Below are 17,748 nucleotides of genomic sequence, written 5' to 3'. Positions count from 1 at the left end.
GGGGGGAGGGAGGAAGGGGTGCAATTGTAAAAATTTACCTTTGAGGATGCAGCATACATTGTAAATTTTGAGTACCACTTGCTAGCTTTCTCTGCAACCCCTTTTCCAGCAGAAAACATGCTGCTTTTTAGAACATCTAACTTTGGTGTTAACAGCGTATCCAAGTTAAATGATGGTGAAGACACAAGTGTTAATGCACTAGTTGAATCCTGCAGCTGTTCCTTTGCTGGACTGTTTGGAGAATAAGCTGGGGAGGACCAAAGCCTGTCTCTTGGCCTTTCTTCATTTTTTGCGTGATAACTCTTGGATTTAGTAAGACTGGATGGCCTTGGGGAGTTTGGGGGAAGGCTGGACCTCCTACAAGGTTGGGTTACTGTTGGGCTCTTTTTATTAGCGGTTCGGTCATCAAAGGGCTTTTGCAGCTCAATGCTTGGGGCACGACTTGACAAAGGGCTGCTCATATTGTTCATGTACATGACTATTTCTTCAGCTAAATCTCGTCTTGCAGATGGAGTAGAAACACTTCTATCATCATCATCCTCCTCATCCTCTTTCTGCTGTTCTGTCTCAGCAACCAGCAGAGACAGTGGATCAAATCCAGTTTCAACATCTGTCTTTTCAACTGGCTTTACTGGAAAGCTGCTCTTTCTTTGCAGTCTTCTAGATTTTTCACTGAAGGATTTCACTGCTGTAGATGTTTCAGGCTCTGCATCCAAGTCTTCTAGGTCAAAGATAACAGGAGACTCTGTTTTATCTGTAAAACTGCAATCAAAAGCTGTGTCTTCATCACTAGATTCTTTCTCCAGGCTTTCTCTCTTAGATCCTAAAGAGGAAGTTCTGATATTAAGAGTTTTTGGCCTTATTCTTTTCTGTAATGCACTAGATAGGATTTTGGCATCAGCTCCTAGCTTTTCAACAATTTCTCCAGGGTTTGCTTCCTGATTTATTCTATTCATCATGAGTCCCACTAAGCCATCTCCGCTCAGGTTACGGTTCCTGCTTTCCCACGGTATCTCCCTCAAGTCAGGTTCTACTGCACTTTTATGTCTCTTTCTTAAGGATTTACTTTTTATAACTTCTGCTTCACGGGCATCCTCAAAAGATGATGTAAACAGCAATCCTACAGAACTCTCTGAAAAACAGATGAAACCAGGTGTTTTTATTTCTTGCTATGCAAGAAAACTAAACAAAATTAGAAAATAATGCAAATTTGTCTTATCTTTCAAACAGTTTACAACACTGAGATGGAATTCACTACATATTGTGCTAGTGGTTGAAAAGTTGAGTTGACTGTGGTCATAACTTTTAGGAAGAGTGAGATAATGAAACATTTAAAAGGGAGTCAAATCATACAACTCAAGAGTACTTTGAGAGACACCATCAAGAAAAGTCTCAGATGTATTTAGTTTCCTCTTTTGGAGACATACTCCATTATTAAGAGGTTTGAAAGCCAGGGACAGCAAAAGTATCTAAGAAATGGCAAAAAAGCACAACATTTTCTAACCTGATGAATTACAAACAGAGCCAACAAAATGAGTTATTGTCAGAGAAGTCTCCATTGTTTTGCCAGAGCATAAAGATGCAGAATTTAAAGTATGATATTACATTATTTCAAACACAGCTGATAGTATAACAACCAGATGTGACATTACTAAAGACTGATGAAAATGTCTGCAAGTTCAGTTGTACTGCATAGAAACCTCTTGTCCATCCTGAAGGAATTTATTAGTTGCTGGAGGTTATAAGAAAAAAATCAAGACCTGAGATTTTGTAAGCAGATGTTAAGTACAGCAAAAAAAAGCAAACAAGAAAAAACTCTAGAAACACAGAATATTCAGACACATGTCCCTGACACAACATATGCAGACTCTAACCTAAACTCTCTCACAAAGTTGCTCCCACAAATTTCATCAGCCACTATCATTACATCAATAAAATAAGTTTTGTGGACAACAGAAGTCAGGTACACTACTTAGAGCTCTTGTTAGAAATAGAATATATACAGATAGACAAAACTGCACAAGAATCAAAATCTATTTTCTCTTCCACTCACCCGTGCTAGCTTCTGCTACGGTATTATCAACTGTACCGTTGAGCCGCACTATGCTAGAAGCGGCTTTGTCATTATTTGAGTTCTGATAATTTAGTTTAGGTAAGCAGTCACCACTCCCTTTTGCGCTCTCCACTTCGGACACTGTATACAGAAAAGGACAGACAGCTCTTTAGAATTAAGGCAATTTTGCGCTCTCCACTTCGGACACTGTATACGGAAAAGGACAGACAGTTCTTTAGAATTAAGGCAACTTAATTTAAATCTCAAGCTTCCATTACCTATTAGATGCTTTATACAGAATTAAGTGACAGCATGTTGTACATATCCCATGATGCATAGGCTGATAGCTACTTGGGCAGAGGTTTTCAAAGCATGTTGTACATATCCCATGATGCATAGGTTGATAGCTACTTGGGCAGAGTTTTTCAAGCTGGAACAACTGAACTACGGATATTTAATTCCTAGCATTACTTTTATAACTGGAAGTTCCATAAGCTTCTGTACACAGAGTCCAAGTAACCAGTACTTGCATATTAAAATTTGTGGTGGTTGCAGAGACTAAGATCACCTTTGTTCACTTGCAAAGGATAGGCCTAAGAGTAGTTTCTCCTGCCTTTGCAAGAGCTTGGGGCCAACAAGCCTATCTCCATACAGATCTCATTACCCCCATTGACCACAGAGTAGTTTCTCCTGCCTTTGCAAGAGCTCGGGGCCAACAAGCCTATCTCCGTACAGATCTCATTACCCCCATTGACCATGACTACACAAGAGAAATGATGCAAATGTTGCAGTATTTATATTCACCTCTTTTAGCTATGAAAGACAAATTCTGTTGTCAAGTGGCTACCCAAAATAGACAATTACTTCTCTAAAGGAATTCAAGCAACATAATATTCTCGAGGTGTATTCAAAAGTGCAAAACATTTTCAACATATAATATTACTACAGAGAGCCACAAACTTGTCTTAATTACGGCTAAAAATAATACAAGCTTTCAGCAGAATTCACATGTTCTGTGCCCTCAAAAGTTTCATTAAACCTAAATAACCTGCTTGCCATCTTACAGGTATGTTCATATGACCATAGGTAACACACAAATTTTCATAGAATCATTATGGTTGGAAGAGACCTCAAAGATCATCAAGTCCAACCATACACCTGATGCCACCATGCCCACTAAACCATGTCTTGAAGTGCCACATCTAAACATTTTTTTGAACACCTCCAGGGATGGTGACTCCACCACCTCCCTGGGGAGCCCGTTCCAATGCTTAACGACTCTAACGGTGAAGAAGTTCTCTCTAATGTCCAGCCTGAACCTCCCCTGATGCAACTTGAGACAGTTTCCTCTTGTCCTATCGCTAGTTACTGGGGAGAAGAGACCAACCCCCGCCTCACTACAACCTCCTTTCAGGTAGTTGTAGAGGGTGATAAGGTCTCCCCTCAGCCTCCTTTTCTCCAGACTAAACAACCCCAGCTCCCTCAGGTGCTCCTTGTAAGGCTTTTTCTCCAGGCCCTTTACCAGTTCAAGCAAACTGAAGGAAAAAGTACTAATGCTAGAAGGAAGACTGTGGTGAAAAGAAAACACTGAAGTAACTTTTCTGGTTTCATATTTTCTCATACTTTTACACCACTTCCACTTGACAAGGGGATAGTTAACTCAAATAGTAGGGGAAAACACACTGAGAAATTTAAATAATGATATTATTAGGAGAACATTTCTTATGAAGAGTATTTTTAATGAATGTACTCAGGAATCTATAGTACCTACACATTTTTACTGCACAATCTGATCTACTATATGCTTGCCTAAAGTCTATGCCGCTCAACTACAGTTAAAAGGATCATGAGCAGCAGATGTAAAACCTGAAGGGGGAAAAAAAGGTCCAGAGCAAATCCAAAGCCTTTCTCATTTCTGATGCATCTCCGAAATGTTGAGATTTCTGGGGAGCTGAGCAATTTAGATCTCTCTCATAGACCTGCAAAAATTCAGCTGTTCTCCTCTTATGGGATTTATAAAGAAAAGAGACTGGTGAAAAAAGCTTTCCTGTAGATTATGGCTGTAGAGGAGTCTAATTTTTTTAAAAGACAAAAACATTAAGCTGTAATTATTATTAAGCCTTTATATTACCACTATCACTTATTGGAAACGGAGGAGGGGGAAAAAAGAACTGTAATTTTAAAAGTTTAATGATTAGACATCCACAAAATTACATTTAGAGAAAAGAATTTAAGGCATGGGCATAAACGGGCATTATCGCACATTTACTGTAAAAAAATCAGCTGCCCCACTTAGCTTTTGCTGAAATCCCTACTTATCCACAATGAACTAGATATCTGTATTCACAAGATACGTACAAGAACTGGAGTCACTCTCTCTCTTGTCCTCTTTTTGTTCTTGTATATCTTGAAGACAAGTTTTCCCTTGCCTAACTTCTTCTTTGAATGATGTGTTATTGCCAAAGTCTGAAAGTCCCCCTATCATAACAAGGCAATGACAGAATAAAGATGATTATGGTATTTAATAGCGTGACATTGTTAAACAGAATAAATTGAATATCCACAGTAATTCAAAAGGCCTCTTATCAAGTACATTCCAATTAACAGTGAATATTTTACCACAAAAAAAAAAAAGAGAAAAATTATTGGCTTATTTTTACAGTATAAACATTGAAGCAATGCTCTACAGGACAAAATTAAAGGGGTAATTCACAACATTTCTTTTTAAATACCGTACTAAAGCACTGCTTGTCTTTGATTCTGTGGCCTGGTTTATTTGACCAAAATGCCACACTTTTCAAGAACTCTAAGAGGCATCTAAACATGTTCTCATTTTAGCATAGTATGTTTCTCAGAGTTAATGCATGTAATTCTCATGGTTTTACTCTAGAAACTAAAAAAAATTGAAATAACACAGCAGCAACTATGAGTTTGTTTGCAAAATAATATTAAAATAAAAATAACCAACACCACCCAAAAAGCCCCCCTGCAAACATTCAAGCCGCTATCTAGTCATTCTTAAGACAAAACATCACCCCAAGTGTAACTAATATAGTCCAATTGATTGATTATTTCCAGAACCAAATTTACTTAACACTAACATGGTTGTTCCTCTTCCAGGTTGTTACAAAGCATTAGCACCAAAATAAAGCAAACCCAAAACAAAGAATGTTTCTGTTCACTATAAATGCTAAGTGACCACTTCAAGTCACAGGCATTCCATGTCCTTTGTCCAGGTCAACCTGAAGTCTGCATCAGTCCCACAGCATCTTTAGGGGGTTTTACTCTCATGCAGTTTAGGAGATAACAGTAAGCACGTGTCCAGGATCAAGAGGGTACGACATAGCTGAAAGTCAGCTTCTTTCCCTCTTTTCCATAAAAATGCTGCACTGAATCTCTACAGAGAGGGTGAAAACCTTGTTGCTGTTGTAAAGATAACAAAATATTCTGGAATTTATGGAAGAGTTTTGGGGATTGCCTGAAGAGTCAGCATGCATTCTAGCTATGAACTTTCATGCAAAGAAATCTCGAAAAAATCAGACAATGTCAAAAGCAAATACCATCAATTATATAAATGACAGTTACTTAGTAAAGGAATAATTGAACTTCCTTATTTTACATGGTCTGAGTTGCAACCAAAATCACTAAGCTCTTACATAGTGCTTTGCACAGATGGGGTTCAAAAAAGTGGTTTATCAGGAAGGTCAGCTTCATGAAGAACAGGTAGGAATAAAGCAAATTTGTTCAAGGACATCCAGAAGGCTAGTGATAGAGCCAGAAGTAAAACGGTAGTCTCCTGAGTCTAGGAGAAATACTCTAGACATAAGATCATCATATCTATTCTGTTTGTCAGGGCAAAGATTTATTTGTACATATTTGGAATCACAGAATAGCCCTGGTTGGAAGGGACCTTGAAAGACGATTAGATTTATACGTGTATAAATATATGAAGTATAATATAAATATACATGTAAAGGTCTTTCAAGATCAACTACAACTAAACTAACTATCTTGTTTTACTAGTACTAAGTTATAAACACTGTGGAAAGTAGCACTTACAAAAAATACAAACTACAGGTATTCACCAGCATGGTAATACAGTCACTTGAACATCACGTAAATCTTTACTGGAAACCAAAATTTACAGCCTCAAATATTGTACCTATATTCTAGATAAAAATAAATATGACCATTTCAGTTGGTATGCAGAACCTGCAAACAGTACTACAAACTCAAGGACTACTTCTAGTTGCCTCTTAACTAACATTGAAAAAGGGGGAAAACAAACAAAAAACAAGGCTGGACAGAAGTTTCTGCCAGATATGAGACTGGCTATTGTATGAACTAGGATAACTATCACATCAATTTCATGTTCATATTTTTGTCTCCATGAAGAGCTGACACAATAAATAAAGAGCAGACTATTTTGGATTCAAAGACCCCCAAAAAAGCTGGTTTTTAAAAATTATGCAAGAACTTAGGCTTTTTTTCTCCTAAATGGTTTTATCAAATTCACAACAGAAAGCTTTTTGAAATCATTTTCTTATCAGTATGAAAATAAAAAAGAAAAGGATGTGAATACTCTACCAGGAACAGCTGTATGTGAGATGCTTGCTGGTAGCTTTTTCAATGCTTTTTTAAACTGTGCTATTCCTAAAATAACATTTCGTATTTTCATCCATAGGAAATAGCCACCTCGATTGCTTGAAGGCCAGGTACTTTCCAAAACGGCCTATTTTGGAAATATCAAAGTCAAATAAAGTCATCTTGAGAAGCAGTCAGGTATGAAATCATTAACTTAAATTTCAAATTGGGTTACACTGGCAGCTATAAAGTAGACTTTTAAACCTACAAAACCAAAGGAAACATAATTATTGTGTCTTGTATTTCTTCCAGTTACTAGAAATGACAGATTTACATCTGAACTGGTCCCTTATTTTGCTTGCTTTATCTGTCTGGACAAAAAAAATGCATTTTTTTTTTTCCTCTTCTTTCAAAAATACTTACCTTGTTGTAGTAGCCATAAGTAATGGCATTAGGGTCAACACCTGCTTTCTGCATTTCAAAAAGCACTCTCACTGCTAGCACAGGCTGGCCATACTGTCCGCACAGTTGCATGAGTACTCGGTAGCATACCTGAAAATACATACAAGTTAGTATTGTGCTTCTATAATCAAACACATACTCAATTCAATAAAACCCATGGGCTATTTCTGGAATTCTGGGGTTGACTTATTTTACCTCATCAGGTGGGTCTATTTTTTTGGTATGCATTTTTTGTAGCACATCATATGCAGTTCTCAGAGCCCTGACTTTTGAGTGGCACACTTTCACATACGCAGGAAGGCAGATAAACCAAAGACCATAGCAGTGACGTAACAAACACCTGGACCACATCTGTGGTATGGATGAGTACTTCTTAGCAATTTTATGTGCAGATTTAATTTCCTGTAAAGAATCATAAAGATTATTTGTGTATATTTACATACACATTACACAAGCCTACACGTTAAAAATCAAACATGTATCATTATACCTACAGAAACTGCAACGTTAATATGAACAGCATACTTAAAGTGGAAAAGAAAAGGAAAGAAGAGTGAGTGACACCAAAACCAGTTGCTGTGCAATATTCCACTCCTAAAATTTCTTTAAATTTATGTCTATTACATTTGGTCTGCATTTTTTTGTAAGAAACATTTGAAAGTTAAAGCCCCTCTTAAAGCCCTGGACAGTGAAAAGCAATCAAAAAGTGGACGTGAAGCCCAACAGTTTATACTCATGGAGAACAGTGTAAAGAATGTGGAAAGTATGGGGATAGCACAGCAAATGACAATTTGTGTACAGGGGCCCTGTATGATAGTGTAGCCAAGAAGTACAGGTAAACATCCAAATAACAATTAGCATGGCTACCCTACAGTCACCGTATCAGTGAAGAACCATTATGCTGCAGCCACTGCCTGTCAGTCTTTATAGCCGAACTCAAGACGAAGGCAGCAAGCTGTCACTTTCCAAAGCGCCTCACACTACAAGAATACCTGCAAGTACCTGTTTAGTCCTCCTGAACATTGGCGATGGGCTGTTGGGACTACTGGCTTTTGAGGACAGTTTGTTATTTGGTGCTGTGAGAAATCCTTCAGGTCGCTCAAACAAATCTAGTTTTAATACTGGAAATCCATTATAGCTGTAAAAGAAATGCATCACTCAACTCCTGTCAGTCAGTTCCAAAGTAAACACGTCACATAATAGCAAATGAAATCAATTACACAGTTGCACTAGAAGCTATGCAGGAAATAGAAAACACAAAAATAAACCTTTAAAGGCACTGTTGACAAAGTGGTCTACTAATCCACCTGCATGATTTCATAAGCCTGCGCAAACAGTCTCTTAACCCGTTATTTCAGCGTAAGTATCTTAAATTGATAAATACATTTACTTTCATACCATTTTCTTCAATTAATGTGTCAAATGCATTACTATTGATTCTAGTTAATAAAAAAACCAATCTGTGTGGCTTAGTCCCTAGTGAGCATCACATGACAGACGTTTATAAAAAATCAATATGAACAATATCAAACTATCTAAAAGATTAAATTAGATTAGGTTTTAAAATGTTTCTCAGAATTAATGAGGGAACGAATACACAAGCTCATTTGACATGATTACTAAATTAGTAACACCAGTGAATCTTTGCAATGTACTCTCTCTTTCCAAAGAGTATCTGCAGCGTACATCTTTATCAGTAGTAGCAACAGGCCAACAGACTGGGTCCCTTCATTTCAATTTTAACCTTAAAAAGTATCAACAGCTAGCACTATATAACATGAACACATAGCCAGCTTTACTAAGTATTATCACTTCTGTATGCAGACACACACAAAATCATTAAAACTTCAAAGAGCTGGCACATTAGGCATTTTACATACACATTTTTACTTGAGCAACATAAATGGACAGGAAAAAAAAAAAATCTGTACTTTGTGGCTATCACAAGAACCTGGAAACTAAGATCTACAAGGGCAGCTGTTAGGATCTTGGCTAGCATCCCACTGTGTCCTTAGGTTACCTGTATTGCAGAGGGTGCTCTTCACCATTTGGCAGATGAGGGATCTCGGGTGGTGTTATGAAAACTGTATGCTCACTCTTGTATGACTCATCCAGCTCTATAAGTCGTGTTTCCCCAGTTTTGTCCATATCTACCTGGAGAAGTCACGTTAAAAGAAAACATAGTTACTAGCGTTATTGTATTTTCGGCCGTTACAGCTATATGGTCAAGCAGGACAAAGTCTATCAGCATCAAAGGACTACATCTTTAAAAGTAAGGATCCCTTACAAAATTATAGTGACAATAGTAAGTGTTGCATTGTTTTTATAAACTTTACCCTAACACAGTAATTGATGTTTAATGATATTCTCTGAATTGACTGTTTTCAGGTAAATATTATAAGTACTTGTACAAAGAGGTTAATCTTTCTGAATACAACCATTTCTGGAATTACATTTCCAAGCACAGCAGTAACTTGAAATTTATTTTTAAATATGAAAATAAGAGCTATTTTTTCCCCTCTATTTTAACCACTGAAAATAATAAACTTTATCCAGTTGTCTGACGTACACAGAATCTACAAACAACATTATCTAGCAATTTCAGTCACTTACATAGTCATTAAGGCCATGCTAGTTTGCAGAGACTGAAGAAACACACATGCATTCAAAGAGATAATGGAACAAAAACTGGTGACCTTACTAAAATTAAAGGGGGATAGAAGTAACTTTGCTTTTCTAAAAAAAGAAAAAAAACAACACACAGTAGTTTGAAAGGTGAAGGATAGCTTAATGATTTTTTCCTCTTTCAGATAACTCAACAGTCATACGTGTGAAAATACAGCGAATATTGTCTGGTCTTGTCCTCTCATAGCTAAGACAGAAATTCAGCTCATGGATAACAAAGGCAACTTGTAATAATACTATCATTAAGCATAAATTATGGCTGCACTTGTTTTGTTTTGGTTTCAGCTTTGCCACTGGCAATTTGACCATAAATCTTTGCTTTGCTAGCCTGGCTGTTGCAGAGGAAGAGAAATTTGCACTTCCCTGCTTTAAAGACAGCAGCAAAGACATTCTCCAAGGCTCCAGGCAAATTTCAAAGCATCAAACTGCAGGATCAACCAGCACAAAACTGTCCAACAGTTTTACTGAAAGAATTTCACTCCATTGCTTCAGACAAAAATAAAGAACCAAAGCAAAACTCAACCACCCCAAACAAAATATTGCAAAACTATGATCTGTTTCCCTTTGAGAAAAAGGAGAGACAAGCCTTTAACTTACAAGCTTCCTACTGCTACTGTTCGCATGACAGAAACCACCAGGAACAGAGCAAACATAACATGCACTACATTCCACTTGAGAGTCTTTACTTGATATTTGTACTGATATTTGTATTGCTTTATCTCTGATCTTCCGTCACCAATTGTGTCTCCCAATACCTCACAAGTGCTGCTTCTGCTTGTGGCATAAGACACGTCTCCATCTCAAAGAGTTGGCGCTATCAAAAACTATTTACTTCCTAGAGCACAGAATATGCCTTTTATTCACATATTGATAGTCCCAAAGTGTTCAGCTCAAATACTGTCAGAGTTTACATTTATAGTCATTACTTAAATGGTTTAAATGGTAACCAAATTGCAGCCAAATGCTACATTATTTCAAAGAAATGAGTAGGTAGTCTGTGGAACGCAAGGATGCATGTTCTTCATGCCTTAAGGGTTTAGCAACAGAGAATTAATGTACAAAAAGAAGCTTATTCCACAGTTCTCTTCGTCCGGTGAGATGGAAATATATCAAGTAGTTTCTATAGAATTCTCGACTATTTAAAATTTGATAACATACAAAGAGGTGTTCTTAATTACACATTTTACTGCACGAGACAGATGGAAAGTATTAGCAAATCGAACCAGCCAAGTAGCAAGAACATATGGCTCCTGAAAAGTAGAAATAAACAAAACCTTACTTGGCAGTTTAAATACTTTTAAGGATGTACAAATCCCACAGTTACAAGTTTCACCAATGAAATACACTAAAGTCAGTAGCTTAAATATGTATTGAATTGAGACAATTTTTGAATTCCTGGAAAAATGAAAAGTTTTGAGACAATTACACCATATCTTTCAGTAGACAAAATGGATAATCAATTACAATCTCTGCTGCTGCTGTCTAGGATAAAATAACAGATAGATTACTTTTCAGCTTATACTATTCTTATAAATTATTTGAGACAGGGCTTAGATTATATTTTACAGATAACTAATTTCACAGTACATAAAATTTGTCTCAACCCAGTGGCCTATAACTACCCATAAGAAAGTGCTGTATCATCTTTCAACCCATGACATCACTCTCTCATGCATACCCTTTCAGTTACTGGCTCATCTAAGTGAGAGATATTAATATATAAATAAATATACACTTTATTGGAATCATTCAAATTTAGTATCTGGTCAAAGTAGAGCATCTTGGCTAAAGCTCTAGTATGTATAGCAGTCTTTGGTATACTTTAATATTTTGACTTTGTATGTTACTGTTAAGTACAGTATGAGAAATAAGAGAAATCAAGAAAGAGAAGCAGGAAAGAGAAGATGAGGCAAATATATTATTGTTCAAAGAAATCCTACCTGGAACTCACTCCCTCATATCAATGAAAACTTAGTTTCACAAGCAATTCTAAAGCCATGGCAAATCCTAAACACATATTAATTCCAGTGCCTCAGTTTTCCCACAACTATCACTGGCATAGCAGTAGTTGTCCCATTAATAAAACTGAATGAAATCCTCACTGACAGAAATAGAAGTTGGAGAAGTAAAATTTATTCTCATGGCACTGTTGTGAGCATTTTTTTCATAGTGGAAAGAAGCTGCCCACAGCATCAACTAGCAAAATAACTGGCATTAGAACAGATCAGTCTCTGCTTCAGCTGTACAAGTGGCTAATTAACCTTTTAGAAAAGGTGAAAGCTCCAACAGCTCCACATATTATGTGCAGTCTCACAGCGGCATCACCAACCTGAGTATTATTTTTTTGGAAGAACTGTTTGAATTCCTAGGCAAGATAACTTTAGCTAGGGCATCAACTTCAGTGACCTCATAAACCATTCTATAAAATGAAATATAACAGATAAAATTTTACACTCACATAGTCATCGCACTCTAAATAAAAATCCTATTTAACATTAGTCATAGAACAAACCTGCAACACAATGGAAACTAAGTACAGTAAGCAAGTGCTATGTGTTGAAGACTTTTTAACTGAACTATAGGATAATCGAGTGAACATTACAGAAAAGTTTGTAATTAAATCAATTTACAACCCACAAATACGTGCAACTCATGCCGTAGAACCGTGAAGCACAATTTTGAGAACTACTGCTAATAAAATATTGAGACTAGCAAAAGCTATAAAGAGTATTAAATACCTTTAGACCATGCTTTTCTATTTCTCTCAAACCTAAACTTAACTGCTTTCAGATTTGCTTTCAAAACAACTCCTTTTAGCTTTTCTGCACTTTCATAGCAGAAACAGCCATTAATAGAAATCATAAACAGCAGTCTTCATAGGCTTCAGTATTAATTCCTGTGGAAGAAACAGCAGCTGACCTACTTTACAGGAAATCCTAGACAACTGTGTATTACTCAAACACCAGTGTCCCAGAATAGAGTGTTACAGGTAGCCAGGAAGATTACAAGCAAGTGTGGAATTTCTTATAATATTCATAAAAAGTTTTCATGTTACAATAGAAGCAAACAGGGATATAAGATTGTGGGTTTCAGTTCAGTTCTTCTGAAAGCAAAAAATTTCAAGCACCCTCAAAACACTTTTGCAGACCCTCTTCAGAAATACAATGAATTTTCAAAAGCTAAAATACTTGTACTTTTTAGGAAACTAGCTCCTTGCAGTGCTCAACACTATACTAATCTGGACCTTTCTTATAAATATCTTAGGATTTTAAAAAATCTAAGTGATACTTCCACAGAAGACTAAAAAAGAAGTCCACTTTGAACTAGGAAATCCAACACTTTGTGAGTTCCAGTCCAGCAGTTGTAGGCTTATTTCAAGAAAAACAATCGTAATCATGTTGCACTTTCACACTCCTTGTCACATAATTCTTAACAATTGCCTTTCCTTCGCATCACAAATTAAAGAATAGCATAGCAACAGATAGCAAGGTATTCCTTTACTGCAACACAAACATGATGGTAGAGTATCAGAACCCACAAAAAATGTCAGCTTATGCAAAGCTTATATGTGACACACCACAATAAATCTTGTTTACTTTAAGAAACCCATACATTTCAAATCCATCAATATTTTACAACAAGGTCATTAGAGAATATTGTTATCCAAGAGAAGAGTATCAATACAAGCACTGTATTTAAAATATTTCCATCAGCAAGCTGGTTCTGAATTGGGGGAAGCAAGTGACAGCAGTATGAATGAAAGGAGAACTGATAAAGATTTGTCTTAATTATTTACTTTTAGTACAACCCTTCTGAAAATCCTGTAAGAGTAACTAGAGAGTTACTATCAGAAAGAACCAGCCAGCACATTGTTTAAAGAAAAAAAAGGTAAAGGAACCTTTTATTTATAATGATTAAAAAAATAGTGAGACTGCCTCATATCTTATAGTGTGCTGCTCACCAACCTTATTCCTGAACAGCTGCATGAAGTATGGCACAATCTATAAAAATGCTTGTAGTTTTATCTAAGGAATATAATTCTCTGATAAATAACCTCTAAGTTGCTACTTTACAGTCGGAATATTACAGTTCGTCCTATGGGCCAGTATTTCAGAAGCTTACATACATGTGAAAATTAGCACTTCTAATTTGTTCTCACGGTATTTTATTTACACTTTCAAGAATTTGAAGCAGAAAATGAAACAAAGCCCAACAAAAAAGGAAAATGGAAGGCTACAGTTACTAGAAAAAAGGAAGTAAAAGCAAAACCAGAAATAAACTTGCACTTCAAATATATTCTGCTTGTACTATATCAGATAACGTAAGCAACAGCAGAAGTCAAAAAAATGTACGCATATGAAGACATGCTTACTTTATCTACGCAGTCATCAAAAAATGCAAGGCTTGCATCCTTATCGCTGACAAAAGAACACTCTTCGATGAAGCGAATAAACATTTGAGTTTTGGTCATCAGTGTGTAGAACTTCTGATGTGAACGATCTCGACTTTTGAGGAAACCTGTAAAGTGAAATCAGCAGCATGTAAGAATGTCTAAACCAAAAAAGCCCTCACTAAAGGCCAGCATACATTCTACTAATGAGCAATAACCTTTCTGTAATCTTTGCCATTACGATGCAATTTTTTCCTGTGCTTACATTGCTACCATCATTTACAACACTAACACTGCAAATGTTTTTATTCTTTAAATAAGAGAGAATCTAAAGTAATAAATTAATATACATAAAACAAGTTTATGACTCTTCACCTTGTAGTTCAAAGAGAGAACTTGCATCTGTGGCTGTTTCAGAGGGTGCCTCTGTTATTGGCCTGAGATAGGACCTGTAACCTTTTAGTATTGAGGCCATGAAACACAGAAATGCTTCCTGGATCTCCAGATCTAACAGATGCAATTTCTTCCCAGAATTAAAATCATAGTCATTCATTGCTAATTCCATTAATGCATCTTCTCTTGGTCGCTGTTGCACTGTGAACAAAAACAACATTAACATTTTACTTTTTCTTTTCTCCCCAATATTGGTTAAAAAATAATTTCTCTTTATCCTACCAGATTCAGTGCTTACTGAGCTCCATTAATTTTGAAATAGATTAAAATATATGCAATTAAATTCAATCATGACATGCAACAATCCATTCAGCTTGACTTTATACAACTCACGTATCTCTCGATAATACCAAAACCAAGATACATTTACCTTTTCAGCAGATTAGTTACTACAGCAACAGAGAGAACCAGTATGGACAGAGCTTTAAAAAACCCTCCAAGAAAGTCATTTGTAAAAATAAGTGAAAATTTATACAACAGCTGATTAAAGCAGCATATTTTAGGGACAAATACATAGATGGGAAGTGCATATTAGTTTTTTGATTGCTTTTTTTTTAGTGTCTACCATTTCAAAGCATTTTGAAAAAGAAGACCATACATATTAAGTACCTTTATATACAGAAAAACACCACCCAGATGTAAAGTGGAGGCATCAAAACACAACAATGCAAAATGCTGATACAGAGAGAAAGCAAGGATTTTTTTTTAAAAGATCTAGCAAAATCCCTATTCTTGTAAGTAGATACTTGTAGCAACATTTTAAAACCATCAGAACTCTAGCTAAGACTTCACTGCTACACACACAGTGTATAGTAACGTTCTAATAACATCTCAAAAAAGTGAAAAGATGGTTTCATTACTGTCTTGCCACACAGTATAATTATAGCCAACCTTATATTGATATCCTGTTTAAGCAATTTACTGTGTAATAAGAATTTAAGATCAGTACCACCGTATTTTTACATAGAGAACATAAGGTTTACAAATTTTTCTGAGGAAATCCTCACAGTAAAATATATAAAAATTTTGAAGCAACAGACAATTTTCATCACCTAGCAGCTATACACATTTTTTTGTGCAGCAGACACCAATAAAATTCTGTTTCTGTACATTCTAATTGGAACACGATTAAATTCTAGTGACCTCAATAGCCAAGAAGGTATACACAGCCTTTAAAAAAAAAAAGTGCCCTAAATCCTGGTGACAATTACGAAGATCTCATGTAATGCGTTTTCCAGGTATGCATTTCTCAAACATTCAGTGTTGATCAACCCCATTCTTTTCATACTCTGATTTAAGTCTTCATCACTTGCTGTCTCTGTCACAGCAACTCGATTTTACAATTGCTTTATTGCTCCTTAAGGCTCCCTCCAAAGTCTACAGAAATCATCTTCTAAGCAGACAGGGAATGTCAGAGTGCTGATGGACTTCCTTCCCACTTCACAAAGCCTATTAGCTATGACACCCAAGCACATCGGCTGGCCTTAACTACATTTATATTTCCAAATGTTTTGGTTTTAAGAATTTCACTAACATCATCCCTATTCATTTTTCTGCTTTTTCACATCAAGGTTCAATATACCTTGCTCTGCAATATTTGAGGATTCTATCAACAACCAATTTTTTCTTAGAAATGTCCAGTAATTGTGCTATGCTTTAAAAAAACCCCCAATGTTTATAAAACAGTTGTTACTTTCATCTTAAAATTTTAGGTAAAGTACTATCAGCTTGAGTGTCAAAGATACCTCAATTGTCAAGACATCAGCGGACTTGAGTAGGCTTTGAAGACAAAACAAAAGTCTTTATTATTGGCCTACTCTTTGCTTTACTATTCCCTACTCATAAAAGCTCTGCTCTTTTTTTTTTTTTTCTGTTGAGCATCACCTTATATATATGGAAGTCTCTTCCACTCCAAAAGCCTCTACATGGCTGCTAATCTCGGGCCTTAAAGCACAGATATTCGCATTCTGTACTAAAACGTTATGTTTAGTGTAATGGGTGACTTCAGAACATATTTAATTAGCTATATTTATCCATCAATATGGCACACTATATCCAATGTAAATCTTACTATGTACTTTCCCACTCACATTCTGCCAGCTGCTGATACAAATTATTTAAAGTGTTCATCAGATTTTTACAAGGTTTCTTTGGTAAGATCTTCCATGCAATAGCTTTCTTATCTCCAGTTCTGGAAGGGAAAAAGAACAGCGTGAGTATACACTGGAATATGTGTATATGTAGGATTGTATTCAGAGGATTTTCCATCCCTTCAGAGACATGATAGAACTATACAATTTCCTCCATTAAAACAGGACTAAGAAGGATTGAAAACCAACGAACAAAGTCTAACTTGATTTACTATATGGAGATTTGATCACAGACATCTAACTAATGCCCCAAATTTCAGGATGATGATTATGCAGTCACACTCTTTAGCACTGAAATCAATCCACTTAGAACTCATGAAAGATGGATTAATAGTATTAAGCACCTGCCATTGCACAAGCAACCACCACACATGCTATGTTCTGAGCTGTAATTACTTAAACTAGGATGGAGATAATGACTAGAATGCTCACAGTAACCTGAAATCAATTTGATATGATAACTGCTTTTTGTTTTGTGCATATAGATTTGGACTTAACTATATCATTATCATGATTAAAGAAAAATACAACGTTCTTTGTCAACAGAGGGCACCAGCAAGCCTCAAGACCCTATCGGTCACAAAGTCACAAAAATTGAAAGCATGTTTGACACTTTTTTCCATAAGATGAAATGGAATTAGTCTGTTCTAAGAAAATGTATAGAAAAATCAGCTAAAAAAAGAATGAAAACAGAAATAACTGGAAAGAAATTATTTTCCATTCACGAATATATAGCTAATTAGACAAATACCAGAAGAAATCCACAAACATGTTCCTCTTAACCAAAAAGTAAGAAAACCAAACCCAAAGTTATCGCAGCCCAGTTTGAACTAGGTCCTAAAAACTTCAGAGCAGAATTGCTATACAAATTTGGTATCAGCATAAAATCCTTAACAAAAATTTCTATTTACAAATACTTAATATATGCCACCTTCTCTAAATCCATGCACAACTACTGAAGCAAAACTAAA

At 36.0% G+C, this 17,748-nt stretch overlaps 1 protein-coding gene across 1 annotated transcript in view; it reads right to left on the bottom strand.

The window, feature by feature from the left end:
- Positions 1-17,748, bottom strand: part of DENND4A (DENN/MADD domain containing 4A) — a 39,794-nt gene that overhangs the window by 7,578 nt on the left and 14,468 nt on the right. The window contains exons 10-21 of the mRNA XM_009699446.1: positions 16,718-16,818; positions 14,550-14,768; positions 14,157-14,302; positions 9,120-9,253; positions 8,102-8,237; positions 7,295-7,501; positions 7,061-7,189; positions 6,641-6,785; positions 4,412-4,531; positions 2,054-2,194; positions 1,875-1,883; positions 39-1,132 (exon numbers count right to left, since the gene is read on the bottom strand). Coding sequence (XP_009697748.1) covers positions 39-1,132; positions 1,875-1,883; positions 2,054-2,194; positions 4,412-4,531; positions 6,641-6,785; positions 7,061-7,189; positions 7,295-7,501; positions 8,102-8,237; positions 9,120-9,253; positions 14,157-14,302; positions 14,550-14,768; positions 16,718-16,818 — 2,581 coding nt within the window. The remainder of the gene's footprint in view (positions 1-38; positions 1,133-1,874; positions 1,884-2,053; positions 2,195-4,411; positions 4,532-6,640; positions 6,786-7,060; positions 7,190-7,294; positions 7,502-8,101; positions 8,238-9,119; positions 9,254-14,156; positions 14,303-14,549; positions 14,769-16,717; positions 16,819-17,748) is intronic.

This window comes from Cariama cristata, unplaced genomic scaffold, assembly GCF_000690535.1.
Source record: "Cariama cristata isolate BGI_N322 unplaced genomic scaffold, ASM69053v1 scaffold2334, whole genome shotgun sequence".
In the NCBI taxonomy this organism is placed as follows: domain Eukaryota; kingdom Metazoa; phylum Chordata; class Aves; order Cariamiformes; family Cariamidae; genus Cariama; species Cariama cristata.
The sequence above is the reverse complement of the archived record's forward strand: the minus strand, read 5'-3'. Positions and strand labels throughout refer to the sequence as shown.